The sequence below is a fragment of the Marmota monax genome, unplaced genomic scaffold, assembly GCF_021218885.2.
Source record: "Marmota monax isolate L192 unplaced genomic scaffold, Marmota_monax_Labrador192_F-V1.1 WCK01_AAM20220418_F8-fsc00125, whole genome shotgun sequence".
NCBI lineage: Eukaryota > Metazoa > Chordata > Mammalia > Rodentia > Sciuridae > Marmota > Marmota monax.
The window spans coordinates 6373517-6394168 of record NW_026695235.1 but is presented as its reverse complement, the minus strand read 5'-3'; the positions used below and the strand labels follow the sequence as shown (position 1 = coordinate 6394168).

Below are 20652 nucleotides of genomic sequence, written 5' to 3'. Positions count from 1 at the left end.
ATCCCTAAAACAACGAATAGCTTAAAATAAGCCCTTTTCCCCAGATCGCTCCTATTAGTTAACTTCTGGTTTATTAGAAATCTTTGGCAACAAACAACTCTTCAGATAATTTATTCTCCCCCGCCCCAAAAGAAAGGTGGGAAGAGAGAGGACAGAGGATAGAAGCCCATTACCCTGCCTGCTTTGTAGCAAGCGGATTAGACGCATCCCAGCAAACCAGCTAACACTACTCCCCGGGTGGAAAGGAGACTCGACCCTTATAAACCTAATTCGCTTTTAATGTCCACCGAAACTTCAGCTGGAAAGGAATCATTTCTACTTCTGTAGCCAAGGACTCATCGCTGGGCCGACTAGTAGGAAACACCGCGGTGAACAACTCCCAGCGAAGGAAGGGGCTGGGGAGAGGTTCTCCGCGGATCGGACTAGGAAACGCAGGAACTTGCGCTAGGCCCCAGCCCAGCAGGTTCAGGGCTTCCGCGCACCGGAGGAAAGCGCCCTTCGACCGCGGACCGCGCGGCCAGGCTGGGAGGCTCCCGAGAGGCCCAGCCACCGCTTCCGGCCGCTCAGCTCCCTAGGGCTCCGGGCTGCTCCGGCGCTTGCTCCAGACCCGGGCCGCCGCAGGACTGCAGGCCGCAATTGCCGACAAGGCCCGCTGCGCTCCACGAGGAAGACCGTGGAAAACGCAGCTGCAGACCCAGAAACGACCGCAAATAACACGTTTGGAGGCGCCGAGCGCAAAAGCTTACCGAGTCGAGTTCCGGGCCGCGGATGATATTAATGGAGGCGCCCTGTGGCCGAAGGACACCTGTCGCCTGTACTGCAGCGACCCTCCAGTGCCCTGCAGCTGAAGTGGTCTCTTTACTAGGAAGTCCTCTCGTGTGGCTCCAGGGCCTGGAAATCCTGGGGCGCCCATCAGAACCCTGAACAGTGCCTTTCCCGGCAGTGTCCGAGTCCCTTGGGGGTGAGATCCCGGACCTGCTGTTTGGAGGTCTGGCCGGGTGGCCACAGTCCCAGGCGGAGGCCGACGTGTGCGTGCTGGGAAAGCCCATCCAGCACGCCACCATTTCTTACGATCTCTGCCTGACGGTGTGTCCTCGTCCGCCAGTAGTGTATTTTCAATCCTAAAAGAACTGCTAAGCTCTGCCCTGCCTGCCATTTTCGAAATAATTACCTTTCTCTTCGCGGGTGTTTCAGCTCACCAACCCGCGATCTCTCCTACCCGAACCTCCGAACCCCAGAGGACTGGGAGGGCAGCACGAGAGACCGAGGACCTGACTCCACGAGTCCTCGGTGGCTGTGGCCTCACCGAGCACCCTGCTTGCTTGCTCTCTTTTCTCCAGAAAGAGAAGGAGGGATGAAGGCCCGGAAAAGAAACGGGAGCTGAAGAAAGAAAGAAGAAAGGAAGGAGGGAAAAGAGGTAGGTAAATAAGAAGGAAAGGAGTAAAGGAACAGAGAAAAAAAATAAGAAAACAAAACACACCAAACCAGAGCAGAAGGAGGTGGGGGGAGAGAAAGAGAAAGGGAAGGAGGAGGAGGAGGAAGAGGAGAAGAAGGAGAAAGAGAAGGAGAGGAAAGAGACGGAAGAAAAAGAAGACGAAGAAGAATTTTTTTTTAAAAATGGAAAGGAGGAGGAGAAAGAAGAGAGGAAAAGAAAACAAAAGTAAAATAGATTCACAAAGAAGAAAGAAAAGAAAGGATAGGCGGGAGGAAGGAAAGGAGGAGCAGAGGGGGAAGAAGGAAGAGAGAGAGAGTAAAACCTGAATGGACCAGTATGCCAACGCCAACTGGGGACCGCCGGTCCCGGGGACAATCCTTGGTTTGCCGCTCCCCTGAGCCAAGAGATGGTTTGGTCGCCTGGGCCGTGGTGGCCCTGGCCCCTCTCCCTGAGTCTGCGTCCCAGCTGAAGTCCCCGGCTGGCTCGGCCCTCCCAAGACACCCGAGTATTGGCTGGGAGACCTCGATGGCCCATCTGGGCCGGCTCCTGCAAGGGCCGAGGCTGCCTAACTCCCCAGAGTTCCCGGCCGCCCACCTGCGGCCTCACCTTCAGGGAAGACCGCGCGCATCTTCAGGTAGCTCGTGGTGAGTCGTATGATGGACGCTTTGTCCAGCTGCGAAGTGATGGCCGATGGCAGCGGGAGCAGCTTGGCCAGCTCATAAAACTCGCCATTTTCCTTCTCCCTCCTGGTTTTGGCCGCATTCTTGGACTTCTCCTTCATCGCGCCTCGGCTCTGGGCATATTAGACCTGGCCGCGCTCCAGGCCCGCGGAGTCCCGCTCAGGCTGCGGCAGCTGGGACCGGGAAAGGGGACCCGGGGGCCAGGTGAATCCCGGGTGCCGGCCACGGACAGGTGCGCCGGACCGGCCTGGGCACCGAGGAACTTCTCCGCAGTTGCCAGCCCAGAGCTCAGCGCAAACCAGCTGCGCCGCCCCGCGCTCCGCCTGCGGCTAGAGCTGGACTGTTCCGCGGCGACCCGAGCCCTGCTTCCTGTTCACTCTTCTTGCCTCCTGTCTCCCCGGCCTCAGCTTTTCTTAGGGTATAAGGGTCCAGCGAAGAGGCGGTGGTGCAGTTTAGTCCTTAACTGGGTGTTGGCACTCGCTGCCGCGAGGCCCCTCCGATCTGGAGGGCGGCAGGGGCGGCGGTGGCTGCGGAGCCATGGAGCGGACCCGAGCCGAGGGGAGCTAGACCGAGACGGCTGGGCCGGACCCAGGCCTGGGCGCGCTCTCCTGCCCTCTCTGGTTGCTCCCTGTGCCTGAAGACCCCGCTCCGGAGTCCGCGATCTGTTGGGAGGCGCAGCTGCTCCGCAGTCCACGTGCGACCGAGCACCGTTTGTTTATGGCGGACCCGCCTTCGGGCGGAGCACTGGGCCGCCAGGGCCCGGGACGGGGGGGGGGGCAGGGGGAGGGACCGCGGCGGGGGCGGGGGCGGCGATTCTCGCCTCCGACCCCGCCGCGGCCCTGGAGTCACGGGCGCGCCTCCGCGTCTCTACCTCCAGGGACTGTCCCGAGAAAGACGGGCGCGCTCCCGGGCTCGGGGAGATCGCGGTGAGTGAACGCTGCGCGGCGCGGAGACCCGCTCTGGAGAGGGAGTCGCGGGACGTGGGCGTTAGGATGGGCTGCGGGGTGGGGCGAAGGAGTAACGAGGGAGGGGTGCCGAGGCCTCTTCTGTGGTTGCCCGGCTGGTCACCGGCGGGCGCGGCCAAGAGGAGGCGGCGCGACCCGGCGGCCAAGTGCCCTGTGGGGAGGATCGAGGCCTCCAAGTCCGCGCTGGTCCCACGCCCTCCTCCTCAGTTCCGCGTGCGGAAAGGGGTGCCCAGAGGGAAGATTCCCCTCCCTACACGCTCCGAAGTCACTCTTCTGCCCTTTCTCTCCTGGAAACTCCGGAGCGAAAGGAGATTGACACTTTTCTGATAGGAGCGGGAGACCTCCGGGGCGCGCGAGCTAGAGGGAGGGAAGGGTCGGGGAGCCCAGCCCAGCTGCGAGGCCTCTCCGGGGCGCCGGCGGGAACGGGGCCCAGCTGCCCTGCCTCCAGCAGCCCAGAGCCGTCTCGCAGCCTGATCCAACGCAGCCTAAATTTCGGGGAATCGCTTTTGGGCGGAGGTTTCATGGAGAGTGTCACCGAGCTAGGGCCACTGGGAGACGTTGGTGGGACCCGTGGTGGTCGGCAGAAGGCAGTTGGAGAAGGGAGGCGCTGTTGAAGACGCGGGCACTGGGAACACACGCTCTCCCGCAGGGCCACACTAGACCTTATAGTCACATCCCGCCTCTCCTCCCCAACTCGGTTCGCTCCTTCGTGCTCCTGCAGTCAGAGATAAGCACTAGTCCTGGGCCCGCCGCACAGCCCCGCCACTGCCATCTCCGAAATCCCCCCTCCTTCCTGGAGTCTGAACGCCCCAGGACGGTTCCGTTGCCAGCTTCCGTGCTTCACCGGGTCAGGGACAGGCCAGAGGGCAGTTCTTACTGGGTGTCTGAGCCCTGAGGGAGCTCTTGGCACAGTGCTAAAAGCTGTAGAATTATGGGGCCGTGAGGCCCCCGACCTCGAGATGGGCACCGGTTAGGAGGTGGACGGGGATGGGGGATAGGTGGGTGCCGCTGCTCTACCTCCGGCCGGGAGGAGTCTGCTGCTCTCACGTTCCTCTCCAGCTTCCGGCTGCCGTGCCTGCAGTAGACGCTCTGACCTTTTCCCGGACCCCTTTGAAGGTCCGAAGTTTGGAGGCGTTGGAGGAGATGTGGGTTCCCTCCCTGGGCTTCATAGTATAAACCTGGTCTGGGCATCAGCCTGCCCAGTCCTGCTAAACCCACTGTGGCCAATAGTCTTAGGAATGGTGCTGGGAAACCGCGAAGCTGCACGAGCCAGCAGCGCAGTGGAGCCCGCACTTTCCTTTGGTGTTTCGGATCTAGGCACGCTGTCCAGTTTTCAGCGGTGCGAGTGGAGAGTTGGGGCCGCGCGTCAGCGGCGCTGGTCCGCAGGTGCCCAAAACAGGCGTCCGCGGCCCACTTCCGTGACCAGAATCCCGCGCCGCGCGGCGCTGTTGACTGCCTGGGGCCTCGCAGAGAAGGGGCTCCAAGAGCCGGGACTGCGGACCGGTCCCGCCACAGCTTCTTGCAGGCCTCCCTCCCAAGCGCACTCTAGCACTTCCCAGGCTTCGGGAGGATTTTACGCTTCTCTCACCCCCACGATTTCCAACCCTCAATTATGGACTCGGGAGAATTCCTCCCCGGCTTGAAGGGGATTACCTAGATCGCAGAAACATGGCTAAGTGGAAGTGGGAGAAACCCGACGAGTAACAAGAACGGAAACTTTGCTCAAACCAAATTTCCCAGATTTTACCGGAAAGCGCACTTGAGCTCTCCAGACCGGGTTTTTACAGTGGCAGCCGCTGTTTAGGCACCTTCAAGACAGGATCAAATCGCCTCCTTTGAGTGGCAGCAAAATGGGGCGTTTGAAGCCTCTAAGATATCAGGGTGTGGGACGCTTCCAGGCCCAAAGTCGGCCTCAGCAGATGCCCAGCAGGCACAAACATTCTTTTTTTTTTTAATTGGTTGTTCAAAACATTACAAAGCTCTTGACATATCATATTTCATACATTAGATTCAAGTTGGTTATGAACTCCCAATTTTACCCCAAATACAGATTGCAGAATCACATCGGTTACACATCCACATTTTTACATAATGCCCTATTAGTAACTGTTGTATTCTGCTACCTTTCCTATCCTCTACTATCTCCCCTTCCCTCCCCTCCCATCTTCTCTCTCTACCACATCTACTGTAATTCATTTCTCTCCTTGTTTATTTTCCCATTCCCCTCACAAACATTCTTTCAGGGCACACATACACACACAACTGGCTATGGGCCTAGAGTCCCCCAACAGCATGATCGAAAGTACCACAAGTACTTGGGCAGGAGTCTTGAGGTTTCCCAAGCCGAAAGGATAGTGATAGTAACGTGGAATAGTGAAAGGAAAAAATCCCAGTCTCTGGTTGGGGCCGTCCCATGGCTCTCCCTACCTGGGTTAAAGCCTGGGGCCCTCAGATCAGAACAATTAGGACAACACCCAGACAGTCCTAGATGTGAGACAGTATGAAGTTAGAAGCTTTGCTTAAACTTGGTATAGTAGTGAACAAGTGCTAATTGGAGTAATCAGGAACATCCCGTGGTGACCTTAAGTTGGACAACTACTATGTGTCCCTCACTCTTGAAGTGGTGAGAGATTACTGGTTCACACATTTGACCAGCTCATGGCCCCAGGAGAGGCACAGATGCAGTGAACCCCACCTATCAACCCCAGTCCAGGGTGTCACCAGAACCGCTGTTGGCCTACTGGCCAGGAAGTTAACTGTAGAGGGCAGGTAGCAAGAGGGGTCTCTGCAAGATGTGGTCCATAGCTTCCCGGGAGCTGCCTACTTGCAAGGCACCGTGCTCCAATCTTCTGGGCCCGGGAGCATGCCCTGCGGTACCCCATCTCTTAGAAATTTTCCACTAGGAACTGATCTGGTCGAAATTCAGGCCCCAAGAGGAAAGGGGCGGTCCCAGGCCGCCCCACATCTGTTTGGATTTTCCGCTTCAGATGCTCCGCAACTGTTCTTCCCCAGGCGGCCCCGCCGCCTACCTGAGAAGCCCATCTCCAGCGGAAACCGACTGTCGCGTGAGATCAAGGGGGACGACACGCAGATGTTCCTCCGGGAATGGGTTCCAGAGAGGCTGCTGCAATGGCAGATCAGAGACCTGGTTACTAAGGTTGGGGTGGTGTGTGTGGGGGGGTACCCTCCATTACAGGCACTGGATTTCGAACCTCTACCAAAGTAGAGTTTAAAGAGAACTTCAGCCCCAGAGCAAGCAGAGGCAACAGGAAATTCAGAGCTGCCGAGATGCGATCCTATGTGATTTATAAGCTCTTGTCTACACAGGCAATTAGCACAATGTGGTTACTTCAGAAACCCCGCTTGTGGTCCAGCATCACATATATGACTTTACCGTCTGGCAGTTTTTTCTGGTCTGAGTTTCTGAAAGAATACCTTGAGTTTTCACTGCTTTCCATGTGTAAGCCCCATGGAGACATCACCAGCTTTCTTTGGGGTCATTGCTACTCCTAGAAAGGAGCATGGGACCATTGCAATATTAATTGCAATATTAATATAAATTAATCATTTACAATTAATTACAGGTAGCCAGAGCCATTACCTAATAATTTATTCCTCTAGAGGTCAAGGCAGTAACTTGCTCTGCTCACTCCTTCTAAAGTAATTGAGGGACAGAAGTTTCTCTTTTCAGTTTTTTTTTTTTTAATATAGTAACTTCTTTTACTGGAAGTTACTCCTTTGGAGAAAATGTTTGGTTTTAGGTTGGTCGGGGTAACTGATTATCTGATTCCATCGCAGTAACGTCGTGCGGATCCTCCTTTCTGCACTGGGTCCAGGGACTGGTGGCTGGGGAACACCAAACTGGGACAGCAGTTCCCTCTCCCCAAGGAGAGAAAGGAGGAGAGAGCAAACAGGCCTGAAAGCAGGGAGATTATCCCCACCTCCAGGGTGGCCTGTGGGGGCTGGGATGCTTGAAATGGACTCAGCTCTCTGGGATTCTGGGAGGAAAAGCCCTTCTCTTTGGACTTGGTTGTCCAGAATGACTACTGATTCCTGGGATAAGGTGGGGTGGGTTGAGGGGGGCCTCAGGCTCTCTTAAGGGATGCATTGGGGGATCAGAAACAGTTATTGCCACTGGTAATTAATTATAGCTATTAGAAAATTCCCGAGAGAAGACCACAGGGAGTTACAGAAGCCCCGCCTGGTTTGGGTAAACGGCAGCCACGGCACACTTTTCTTTTACCTGAGATGAGGGATGAGCCCTTTCCTCTGCATTTCTCTTTCCAAGCTCAGTTCTACTTTCTCTTGGGTGTCTAAGAAGGTGGGGGTGGGGGGCTTTTGCACTTTGCGCTGACGTGCTCACACACACACCTCCTGACCTCCAGGAAGGGCAGGTTCTTTTGGGGGGAAATGGCTGTTCCCATCTCTTGGAACTGCGCTCAGAGCCGGGCTCTTCCGAATGGAGAGAGGGCAGAGCAGAAGTCCCCGCGGACATCCTCCCACCTGCCCTCGACCTGCCGCTTTCTCCCAGACCGTTATTGGTCCATGTTAATTTAAATGAAATCCCGGGTTAGGGAGAGGCAAAGCCCTACTTTCTTCTAGAAACAATCCCCATGGCTTTCAGGGAGCTCGGAGTCGCTTCTGGAAACCCTTGAGCCAGAGGCCTCTTAGTCTGGTGTGTACTGAAAGTCCTCGGTGGTTACATCAATTACACGTCGCCTCGAAATCTCAAAACCGATTAGTTCATTAAGGGCGTCTTCGAAACATCCCTTCAAAAACATCAACTAACAAAACATCTCTTTAAAAAATAAAACCTATCCACCTGAGATAAATATTTCTGCACATCAAAGAAAGCACGAACATAGTGGGCTCAATTTTTTTTTTCCTAATATTGATATAGGGTTGACCACAATATAGGACAGTCCCGGTGCTTTAAGGACACAAACTCGTTCCGTTTAATTAGCACAATGGATCTATTGGCACAACAAAGCTATGGTGAGAAATGTCTTGCCTACTCGGAACAAATTTTCAGGAAGGTAGCTAATGCATTCCCAGTTGATGGAGAAAAAGTTGCGGAAAGGCGGGGGGGGGGGGGCCGGGTAGGCGCCCTCCAGCCAGGCCTGGGCACGCGCGGCTGCCCCAAACCCGGGTGTGGGCACCTCCCCGCTTCGCGCGGATTTGTATTTTTCCCATTTGAAGCCGGCGTGGAAGGTGGGTTTCCTGCGAGGTGCGTCTGAAGCGGAACACACTCGTGCCTTGGGGGAGAAGGGGGTGAAGTCCAGGGCCTGAGGTACTCACTCCAGGTCTGAAGTTAAGCCCCGCCGGACCAGCGGAGCTGGACTTGGGAGCTGAGCGGCCGCGGGGCCACGCCGGCGTGGGGACCGCTGAGCTGCGGGCCACAGTGGAGCACGCGGCCAGGCCGGCTGCAGGGGAGGGAGGGGGCGGGAGGGGAGGTCAGGCTTCCGTCGCAGGGGGTTGCCTTAATTCCGCAGAAGGGCCTGGGTAACCCGGTCCCCGGAGCTGGGTGCCATCTCAGGGATTATTTCGGAGTTATTCGGACGTCCCGAATTGAGGCCAGCAGAGTCCCCGAGGGCCAACAGGACTAGAGACGCAGCCAGGGCCGGCAGGTTGCAGCACCAGGGGCCTGTGCCCGGCGGCCTGGGGGTTCACGCAGGGAGCAGGGAGGTCGTGCGCTGCGCACGCACGGGGAGGGGGCCTGGGGCTCGGGCACTCGGGGTGGGGTCCTGTGGGATGGAGCGGACCTCTCAGGCGAGCCTGGGCCAGAGCGGCAACGGCCAGCCCTGAGGCGGGCGGCCCTGCCCATCCCGCATCCTCTTCCACTTGGGTCTCTCAACCCCCTCTCCGTTCCTGTTCCCCAGATTCCTTCCACGCGGGAGGTCGGGACCGAAAGGAAGGAGGAAGCCGAGACCCGTGTCGCGACGGGAGCCAGCGATACCCGGCCCTGTGGATGGGGTATCTGGTGGGAGGACTTCATCTTCTTAGCGTCTCCAAAACCTCCCGAGCTGGCCCCAGCTCTTTCGTGCTAGTCACAGCTCGGATCTGGAATTCTTGCGCTGGAGGCAGGGTTTTGGGAGGCTCTCGGATTGAGGAAGAGAGTCCAGCGTCCCCTTTTGGTCCCTTTCCCCTTTTTAATTGCCCCCAGACAGAATTCCCTCTAGGTGCCAGAGCCAGCACCCTGGGGAGGAGGAACAGAGGGGAGCACGTTTTCGTGTAAAACGAAAGCCTTTTTAAAATAAGCACTTCTCCTTAATTCAAGATTATTTTCCCAGGAAGAAGCATCAGTTCAGAGTGGATTCAGACTGCGCGGTTTCTGAGTATATATGTATTTTGGAGGGGGCAATTCCAACACCCTCTTCAGTTTTTTGAGGGTGGAAAAAATAATCTTGGTTATTGCACCAACTCATTCTATACCCTGCGGTATAGAATAAAGGCATCCTTTAACTTGACCACGGAGTTCTCTCTGCTTTCTCTCCCAGAGCCTTTGAACCAGGCGGGTGTGCCCTCTGGAGCCTACCTCAGCTGGACGCGCACATTTGTAGCTGTACTCTTTTCGGAAGAGGAGGTCAGGGTGCAGGGTTCCATGGGTTGGAATCAAGCAAGTACTACTACTCTCCCAGAGTCTTAGCCAATTAAACCGCTTTATTGCAGTGTGTGAGAGGCTTCAATTTCAACCTTGCATTTATTTTGGAGAGTCCTTCCCATCTGCCAGGTCCTGAGCTGGGCGTAGGGGATCGGGGAGGTAGATGCTAGGAAGAGTATTTTGAGACATCTAACATATGAGTACATCCAACCAGGCGCTGGGGGAAGAAAATCAGGTGTTCGTGTGGGGGGAGCACCATTCAGTGCTAGTTTCTCCTGGCAAAACAGCCATTTTCCACTTGTCTTGTATTTTTCCCCCAGTGTCTGCATATAGAGCCAAAGCATCGAATACCTTTAAAATAATTTAAACAAGGTTGCGAGTTTTGGAAATATCATGTGTGAATTTGCTTTGATTCTTGTATAATTGGGGGCTGGGAAGGAAAAAGATCAACACCATGTCATTGTTAGCACACAAGAATAACTTACAAAATGTTTTTTTGAAGTCTACTTACAGTAATTGACTAGAAAACACCTCCCTGTTTTGTTTTTAAAGAGAAGCTGTCAACTGTCAAATGAAGGAATGTGGACTCCAGGAGAGATACACCTGCAAAAAGTGCTGGCATTCCTAGACTAACCCCACCCATCCTGTTCTTTAAGAGTATCTCATTCATCTATCTATCTGTCTATCTATCTATCTATCTTTGTAGTGCTGGTGCCTCATACTTGCTAGGCAAATATTCTACCATTGAGTGCACCCTCCATCCCAAGGATACCTTATTTGGACCCTACTTGATTTGAGCAGCTGGATATTTTTTTCTGAAAGTAAATCCCATAAATGGAAATCATACTCATCATCAAACGTTTTAATTTGGAAGTGACCTGGGTTGAGCTACGGAGCAAGAACCCATCCTGCCATAATCACAGCTGATCTCTTAGAAGCTGAAAACCCTAGAATGAAGGTCAGGAAGGCAATAATTTAAAATAGAAAATTCCTAGCTTTAAGAAAAGAATGAAGGCTCCAAGTGGAGCTGGGAATTTATATTGTACAAAAACCCTTTGAACAATCATTTGACAGTAAATGAATTTTTTCTGGCTATGTTTGTTGATCTAAATTTCCCAGTCACCCTTTGCATGTGTGAATTGTGAGACGGGGTCTAAGCAAAGATGACTAATGAATCTTTTAGGAATCCATGCTTTCAAGTTGGTTTTCTGTGTGGGTCATGGGAGCTGCTGCTCTTTAGATACTTTATGGGATGGTTGTCAAGGAAACCTTGGGTAAAATTTCGCAGGACTGTCTCTAAAAACATTATTCATAATTAAAAAATGATTCATAGAAATCACCAGAAAAATTATGGCATGTTATGTTCAAACATGTTTTTAGGCCATGTGGAATAAATAAAATCAGGGTCTGGTTGGGTAATACTGCCTCCCAGCCTTCCTCTGACTGTGCCAGGAGGATCTGATACAGATGCACAGATTTAAGAACAGCCTGGGTAATAGGAATCAAATGACATGGACATTTTCTTCAGGTATTTTTAAAATCTTGATGATGCAAGTTACAATTTTATTTCTTCAAAAGCCCCTAAATAGCACAGTTCAAAAAGTGATAAGTTTGCACAAAAAGGAATATGGAAACCCCCACATGACAAAAGACAGCACACTCATTGCCACCCAGACCCACCTTGTTATCAGCCAGCTGATTGTGGCAGGTGTTTTGCACATTAGTGGTGACATCCCCAGGACCCACTCTCCTGCTACTACGCTTTGCAGGGAAAAGCAGTACATGGAGGTGGCAAGGTATTGGCAATACCAACTCCTTCAGCTGGTGGTTGGTTATGTGGGTTTAAACCCCTTCCTGGTAGAGAAGCAGGGCAGGGCTTGTAAAGGCTGTTTAGGTCAGCAGCAGCTAATGCATTGGCCTCACAGTTTAACTTGCCTTGGGCCCTGGTGGACTGTGACAATCTATGTTAGTTGCTAGTGGCTAGTATGTATATAGAGAACCAGCATTTGATAGGGCAATCAACTTATCAAACAATCCAAATCAAAGTGGTTGTACCTGCTCAAAACAAAACAAAAAATCCCCCCCCCCCGCATTTATCTACCTAAAAGAATAGAGGCCATCTCCAGCCCCATGCATAAAATGGTCACACATGTGCCTGACTTATGACTTGCCAGATCATTTTAGTCCTTTTCACAGTCAGCCTGGGCTGGTGTAGTGACTCCCCTGGCGTGTGAAGGTGGCTAACGTGATGGGTCGCATGTTCTGGCTCATTGCTCATTTCCATGTGCAATCGGTGCTGGACTGACTTAGAAGCAGCTTACGCTTCTTGCGGCCAAAGGAATGCAGTTGTCTGGACTGGAGAGCCCTCGTGTCCTCCTACACACACTGTTATTCATTCAGGAGACATTCATCAAGTGCCCACAGTGTGCCAAACCCCTGAGCCAGGCATTTGCATGATAAAACTGAGTTTCTGCCACTGAGGATATTCTTGGTCCTGACAATGACTGTGAGAATCTGGCCTGATTATGTGTATCAAAGGCCTTAGAAAGCTTCACAGCTTTTGAACTAGTAATTCTATTTCTGGTTATGTGTCCAAGGAAATCATGTCTAATACCCCCCCAAAGTCTTTTGCCTGAGTATTTGTATAGTAGTTAAGGGTGCAAAACTTGGTGTCAAATCAAGGTTTGACTTCGAAAGCCCTTTGGTTTTGTTATCTGTTCAATGGGGGATAATAGCCATTTCATAAGGAGATTGTGAGTTTTAAGTAAAAAATCATTGACAAATATAATGAATATAAAGGGCCAAGCACACTGCTTGGGAGAAGCAAGGATTGAAAAACTTTAGCTGTTATTATTGGCATTATTATCACATTATAACTTGTAATATTAAACGGTAGAATCTTATTTATTTGCTTTGACATGCTGGAGATGGAACCCAGCGATCACACATGCTAGGCAGGTTCTACGCTGAGCTACACCCAAGCCTGGAATAGTTACAATGTTAAACTCTGGAAGCAAACTTTCATAAATGGGTGGGGGTGATTAATTAAATGTTGATACATATATTCAACCAAAAATTAAGCAGCTAATAAAAAGATTTTTAAAGTTTCTAACAAGATGGTGCGATAAAAACCTTCCTATATACAATTACTCTTCTAAGAATCCCTTGAAGCTAGGCTTCCTGATGTGAATTATTTGCAGACAATTGAATCACTTATTCAAGAACCAAAGTGTAAGTCACTTTTCTGCTGCTGGATTTCTGCCAGTAGGCCCAAGAAGTGAACACTTTTTTTTTTTTGTGATTGTTACGTGTGTGCACACATGCATTTTTGGCTGTGTTGACAGAGGTCCCAATGACACTGCTCTGAAGCCAACAGTCCCAGAGGTGGTTTGCTGATCCTGAGTCCCAGCTAGCAAGGCTATTGCTGGATTGACAATGACAGTGGCAGCTTCCTATCCTGCTGTTGTTGGCTATGGCAGTGTCCACAGCTGCCCTGGCTGGCCAGTCCTGCATGTGTTATTCTTCTGGTGAACCAGCCTGGCTGCTCTCCCCAGTCCTCCCAATAATTTTGTTAGTGCTAAGGTCTCTCTGTTCAATCCCTTTCCTCTTGAAATAGCTCATGTGATTCCTAATATTGGCAATTAAATCCTGAGTGATATAAGTTGAAATCATACCAGTCCTATAAGGCTTTATATATTATACGAATGTAATTAAGTAAAACAACATAACTATATGTGGGAATATTCCAGAATGAGGTTCCTTGAGCATGTTTAGGTAGTAAGACTGGGAGTGGTCTTTCAATTTACCTTTCCTTGCCTCCATTTTAATTTAAAAAAACTTGAATTTAAAAAAAATTGGGGGAGATGCTAGGGATTGAACCCATACACATGCTAAGCATACCCTCTACCCCCAAACTATACTCCAATTTCTTTTTTCTTTTTAAAAATACCACTTTACGGGCTGGGGTTGTAGCTCAGTGGTAAAATGCTTGACTTGCATGCGTGAGGCCCTGGTTCAATCCTCAACACCACATTAATAAATTAAAATAAAGATATTGTGTCCATCTACAACTAAAAAAATTAAAAAGAAAATACCACTTTACTGAGATATAATCATGTACTGTACAATTTACTCATTTAAAGTGTACAATCCAATGGTCTTAGAATATTTACAAATATGTCCAGTCTCACCGTAGTCAATTATGGAACATTTTCATCAGCTCACAAAGAAACCCCACACCCCATGGCTGTTAACCCTTCATCTGCATTTCCTCTACTTTCTGTTTCTCTATATTCCCACACTCTAGATTTTCATATGAACGGAATCATAAAGAAGAGGTCTTTTGTGTGACTGGCTTCTTTCACTTATATAATGTTTTTGAGGTTCATCCATGTTGTAGTCTGTATTACTACTTCATTCCTTTTCACCGATGAGTAACATTCCACTGCACAGGGAGAGCACATTTTGTTATCCACTTATCTATCGATGACATTTGGGTGGTTCCACCTTTTGGCTGTTTCAGATAACGCTGCTGTATTGCCCAACTTTTATTGACCATGTTCTAATTTTATCAGTATTTTGAAAATATTATAACAAAGAAAATCTGGTCTATATAGTACATTAGGAGGAAGACAATATTGCAGATTTTGTCCTTGCATCATTGGCCAGTAAACTGGGCACACACTGAAACTCCAAGCCAAGCTGCCTTTGGGTCACTGGAGACAGACCCAAGATGCACAAGGGGACCTGTGCCCCATCCAAAAGAAGGTGAAGCTTTACCCCTTACATGACCTTATGTGACCTTGGTGTCCTTGACTCCCACTTATTTGGTCTTGTATGCTGCCTACTCTATCTGTGACCCCACAACCAGTGACTAGTCTGTACGTGGTGCTCTTGGGCTCCAGGGGAACGACATGAGAGACTTGTCAACCCATCTCCACTTCAGGAAGCAGCTCTGAAGCCAGGCAGGAGGACGATTTTGGCAACATCATAGAAGTCACTTGACTTGACTTGTGGGATTTGCACATTGAAACTTCCCTTTACTGGCTGCTGGAAATGTTCTGCATCTCGACTTGGGACTCGTGTGGACAGTTCACCGGGCAGTACTCGTTAGAGTCTATATGTCATTATGTTTCACTGTGTGAAAGTTACAGCCCGATTAAAGGAGGAAATGGTCACACATGGTCTTTCTCTGATCTTCCTTTCAAACTCCCATTCCAGCCACTTGCTCCTTCCTGACCATTTCTAAGTGGCTGCAGGCTCCTGTCACACAGCTGGTAAGGGAGAGCTCGGCTGGGACCTTTATCCAGCAACCTGACTGGGCGCGTGCTGCTTTCACTAGGAGTCCCTCCAGAGCCTAGAAGCTGCGTGAGTGTTGAGACTTGACCTGGGATCTTGTGGCCAGTGGGGACTAGGAAGGTCTAGGAGGCCCGAGTTCCCAGGTCCAGCGGATGCTCTTGCCTATCTTGTGTACCTCCTTGCATCAGGCACATCATAGGTGCCCTTGAGTGAATGGGACCAGAGTGGAGTCCTCACCAAAGACCAAGCAGGGTGTCCATGTGTCCAGGGCTGTAAAAACCAGGCAAGAAACTCAGCTTTCATTTCCCCGCAAGCCAACACCAGCGGAGGCTGGACTGTTGCAAGAGCATGGAAAATCCCCACTAGAGACACCAGAACTCGCTGGCAAGACCCGTGAGGCGTTAATTTTAGCTTTCAATGACTGATGATGCCCTTGTATATTTTAATGGGTCAGGAAGAGCATGGGTCAAAGCCAAAGAGGTTTCCTTTCCTGTCGAGCACTCGGTGAGCTGCTTGGTTTTTAAAGACTAGTTCTCTGCGTGTTTACTCAGAATTTCTACTGTTTTGAGTCTATTCTGATAATTGTGAGCCATTCCCTAAAAATAGTCGTGGTCTGTCCTATCGGTCAAGTTGCCCAGATTTCATGCGTTAAACATATTGTGACTCACGGTGTCCAATGCTAGAAAGCCATAACCACAAAATAAACAAAACCACGTGTCTTCCTCGGCTGAAAGGCGCACGTGTTGAGCACCAGGCCCTTGACTCGGGGAGATGTGTACCCACAGGCTTTCCCTGTGTCTGCCTGTTTTCTTCCTTGTACCCCTGCAGGGCTTGGGGTTCCATGCTGAGAACAGATGCCTCCACTTGGGCTGGAACACGCCCTGGGCTTGCTGGAGACAGACCCAGGATGTGTAGAGGACCCGTGCCCCTCCTGGGAGAAGGGTGGGGCTTGGCTCCTTCTGTGACCTTGCGTGCCCCGGCACCCTTGATGCTCTCTGGTTTGGATTTGTCCACTGCTTATTGGCACCCTGTTGCTTGTCATGTCTGGCCTCAGGTGCATCCCATCAGTGAAGGACCCTTTTGGACTGTTGCTTGATGGTGGACTCTCAGTCTCCAGTAGAGCTTAGCACTTTCCTTTCTTTGCCTGCTCTGTGCAGTTTGCAAAACCCTGGATCATTTTTTTGCATTCCTTCCTGGTTAATTTAGAAAACTTAGTGGAAAATGGAGAAAGGCAATCACAGATCTCACCAGTCCATACAACTAGAAGGGAATTGTGATGGGAAACGGTGACTCCAGCTCCACCAGACATGGCCCAATGGGGATTGAAGGAAAAGAAAATGGTAAAGAACATGTGTGAGATGCACGTCAAGGGCAAACAGATGGTGAACAGAAGAATTCACCTCATATAGAAACAAAAGCTAGAGAACTGGGGTACAGCATGTATGTTGTAAACCTTTGCTGACATCATGAATCTCCTTCATGATCACGCATCATCTGTCAGTGGCTGCTAACCTCGGGGGTGAGTAGGAGAGAGAGGGATCTCTCCAGAGTGGTTGGCGATCTCACCTGCCTCCCGATGGAGCACACAGCCCTTTTATTTTTATCCTTTGTTGTTTCGGTACTGGGGATTGAACTCAGGGGCACTCAACCACGGAGCCACATCCCCTGCCCTATTTTACATTTTATTTAGAGACACGGTCTCATTGAGTTGCTTAGCACCTTACTGTTGCTGAGGCTGGCTATGAACTCCAGATCCTCCTGCCCTCAGCCTCCCGAGCTGCTGGGATTACAGGAGTGTGCCACCACACCCAGCACACCCCTTATTAAATATTTTACCAAAAACAAAGATGCTGACTTGGATTCAGTCTCTAACTAGACATGCTGATTAATGTACCAGTTTTCAGGAAATCCAGGGATGTAGAAATAACTGAAACCACACCAGAATGCTCTTGGAAAATCAGAAAGTGAAGAACTACAGGAAAGACAACCCAGTTTCTTCAGGTAAGTGGACAGGGAAAAGAGGGGAGGAAGGAATTGTGAAGACGCTTCAGAGGCCTATCAGCCAGATGCCGGATGCAAAGCAGGGACCAGCAAATGTTATAAGAAAATCAGGAAAATATGAAAACTGACTGGATATTTGAAGCTATCAAAGAGTTTGTGTTAATTTTTTTAGGTACAGTGAATGATGATATGATACATGTCTATTTTAAGAAAAGCGTTCTTGTTTTTTAGAAATGCATACCAACTGCTTAGAAACTAAAAGAAAATCTAAATGAGACCGTGCGTATTAGAGTCTTGTAAGACTTTTAGTTCTCCAAGGATGACACCCCTCTCTCCCACATGTACATCCATTGTTAGGACTTCTCCCGTCTGCCCCCCCCCCCCCCCCCGCCCCGGGTGTGTTCAGTAAATAATAGACAAGAGCAAACTTCCCCAGATCTATTCCTTTGGCCCCAGCAACTGGGAGTTTCCTCCTGCAGCTCCCCCAAACCCTGCCTCTGGTGGACACTGAGGGCACCTGGTCTGAGCTAAGCCCATCATTAGCTGCACCCAGGAAAATGCAATCGGGAGACTCTTGTCCAAAAAGCAGGAAAGAAGAGACGCTGAAGATACTAACATGCAACACCCCTCCTCTCTCCTGCCGTCTGTCTCTTGATTGTCATGGGTGGTTGGTTTTGTTTTTATTTTTTGGTTATTTAGTGTCACTGCTGCTCAGGCATGAGAATGATTTCATGGCAAATTCAGACTCTTACAGATGCTCCAGGACCCCACCTTGCAATCAGCTGCTGGATTCCTCCTCCTGTCAGCCACCAGACTGATGTCCTGCGCCTGGCCAGAGGTAGCTGAGTCAAGCCAGGCATCCCTCCTTCCCCTAAGTCTGCCACCTCAACCCACATGGATGGGTGACCCCCATGGGACGGTGGCCTTGGTATCTGCACACACATGGTGCCTGCATCAGGGATGGGCGAGTCTCACCACTACCCAGAAGAAGAACATGCCATGCTGTTATTACAACCTAACTGGATCCTTTACAATCCATTGTATCTCTCATTCTAGTTATTTGTTGCCTCATCACATTGTCTAGGATACACACACACACACACACACTTATTTATTTATTTATTTTTGTAGTGATGATTTAACCCATGGGCCCTTTGCACTTCTAAGTTTTTTTGTTTTGTTTTGGTATGGCATGGTGATTGTAGTTAGTAATATTGTATTATTTACTTTAAATATGTGATAAGAGTAGCTATTAAGTGTCCTCCCTCCCACAAATGATAAGTAATTGTGGCAAAGGAGTTAATTTGATTATGGTAATCATTTCACAGTGTATACCTATATCAAATTGTGTTGCAAACTTTTTATTTTGTCAATTTTTACCTTAATAAAGTTGGAGAAGAAAAGAAGATTTTTTTGTTGTTGTTGTTCTGGTCTTGGTTTTCATCAGTTTTACTGATTTTCCTAAAAATGACTTGTCCTTTTAGAAGTTTATCATTTTGGTTTTTTCTTTCAGTACCGGGGATTGAACCAGGAGCAACTTACCACTGAGCCTCATTCCCAGCCCTTTTTAATTTTTATGTTGAGACAGGGTCTCACTAACTTGCTTAGGGCCTCACTAAGTTGCCGAGGCTGGGTTTGAACTTGTGATCCTCCTGCCTCAGCCTCCTGGGTTGCTGGGATTACAGGCATGTGCCACCGCACCTGGCATCAGTTAAGTGTTTCTAGAGGTTCTCCTCGTCCCTGCCCTCTCTCTGTCTCTTCTCCACACCATTATACATACGTGTATACACAGATCTCTGCACTGGGTTCCCGTGACCCGGATGCAGGTCCTGGTGTCTTCATCCTTCAGAAGACTCGTCTGGTGTCCAGGCTGGATCTTATCCCCCTTTCTCTTAGGGCCAGTGCTCCTGGGTCTCAATTGGATGCCTGGAATACTTACCGGTTTCTTCCTCTCTGGAAGGTGCTGAATCCTGACTTTCGTACCTTCAGCACCACAAGACCTGTACTAATTTTCCGGGGCTGTCATAAATAAGTGATCACAGACTAGGTGGCTTACATAAAGAGAAATAAGTCCTCTCACATTTCTGGAGGCCAGAAGTCTGAAATCGTGGCCCTGGCAGGTATGTGGCCTCCAAGACCTCCAGGGAAGACTCCCTCTTTGCTTCTTCCAACCTGGCTTCTGCGTGACCCCAGGCATTTTTTGACCTGCGGCTGCACCCCTCAAGCCTCTGCCTCCATTGTCACATGATGTGACAACCAACCGGTGTATTTAGAGAACACTCGAAATTTAGGATGATATCATCTCAAAATGTTAACTTATTAAATATACAAATTAGATCACTTTCTGAGGATCTGGGAAGAAATGAGTCTCTGGGGACACTATTCAACTCACAAGGAGACCATTGTTGGTATTTTCCCAGCTTTCACGGTTATTCTTAGGGTAAGGTTCGCTCTGCTGTTTCTTCGTGGATGGGAACAGGAGTCATACACGGCGTGTCCTTGATTCCAGGCTTGCGTCTCCAGACCCAGGGTGATTGTCTCAGGTGTGTTGGTTTTGGACACCCAGTTGTTGAGGGGTGTGCCTCTTAGCTTTTTCTTATGTTTAGAAAGAGGGATGTGCCTCTCAGCTTGACTTTTCTCTCTGTATAAATGGCCACTGGAGCGTGGATACTTCTGAGATGGTGAAATAGGACTTGGGAGATAGTGAGACCTGTTAGGGCTAAGTGGAGGTCCAAACACCCTCTTCCTGTATAGGTATAGAAACCTGAATATTAGGCACATACAAGGACAGACTGCGTGAATAAGGCCCAAGTGTCACCTTTGCATGCTGAGGTCTGAGCAAGGAGGAGTTGTGTGTCTAAGGGTTTGTTTTTCAAAGTGAGCTTTTGAATAAGAAGGTGTGAACACTGCATTTTTCTTACGTAGTCCTCAAAACCTGAGTTGTAAATACTATTTTTAGTCCATTTCATAGCTGAGGAAGGTGAGACAAAGGGAAATTAATTCATGTCCAGCCTATCTCTGCGTAGCTGCTCTTACTTAAGCTCTGTTAGTTCTATTATTATTATTATTATTATTATTATTATTTTGGTACCAGAGATTGAACTCACAGGCACTTAACCACTGAGCCACATCCCCAGCCTTTTTTATATTTCATTAGTTAGGGTTAGGGTTAGGGTTAGGGTTAGGTTAGTTGCTTAGGGCCTCACTAAGTTGCTGAGGCTGGCCTTGAACTTGCAAACTTCCTGTCTTAGTCTTCCAAGCCACTGGGATTATAGAAGTGTGCCACTGTGCCCAGCTAGTTCATTTATGCTTTTAGTAAAACCATCAAGGGCAAACTGTGAGGACGTGAACTCTTAATGGAATGGAAGAAACATTTTGCAGCTTTTCCTATAATTTCCAGCTTGCAGAAGTGTGGCGAGACTAGTACGAGGAACCACACACCCTTTACCTAGATTCACAAAGCGTTTACATTTCCTCCCGTATGATTATTTCTCTCTCTCATTCATTTGAAAATAAGTTGGAGACATCACGCCCCTTGAGCCCCAAATACTTCAGTAAGAACAAGAATACTCTCTTACATAACCTCTATGAAATTATTAAAATTAGGAAATCTGCTATTGAAACACTACTATCTAATCAAGGGTTTGTATTCAAATTCCATTCATTTTCCCT

At 49.7% G+C, this 20652-nt stretch overlaps 1 protein-coding gene and 1 long non-coding RNA gene across 2 annotated transcripts in view; one reads left to right on the top strand and one right to left on the bottom strand.

The window, feature by feature from the left end:
- Positions 1 to 2871, bottom strand: part of Sim2 (SIM bHLH transcription factor 2) — a 46911-nt gene extending 44040 nt beyond the window's left edge. Inside the window, exon 1 of the mRNA XM_046438823.2 lies at positions 2042 to 2871. Coding sequence (XP_046294779.1) covers positions 2042 to 2216 — 175 coding nt within the window. The 5' untranslated portion in view covers positions 2217 to 2871. The remainder of the gene's footprint in view (positions 1 to 2041) is intronic.
- A 66-nt stretch (positions 2872 to 2937) lies between these two features.
- LOC124088974 (uncharacterized) lies at positions 2938 to 18388 on the top strand. The gene is made up of 3 exons (XR_006850545.2): positions 2938 to 3041; positions 8960 to 16980; positions 17725 to 18388. It is a non-coding gene; the product is annotated as an uncharacterized LOC124088974 (long non-coding RNA).
- Positions 18389 to 20652: the final 2264 nt, after the last annotated feature.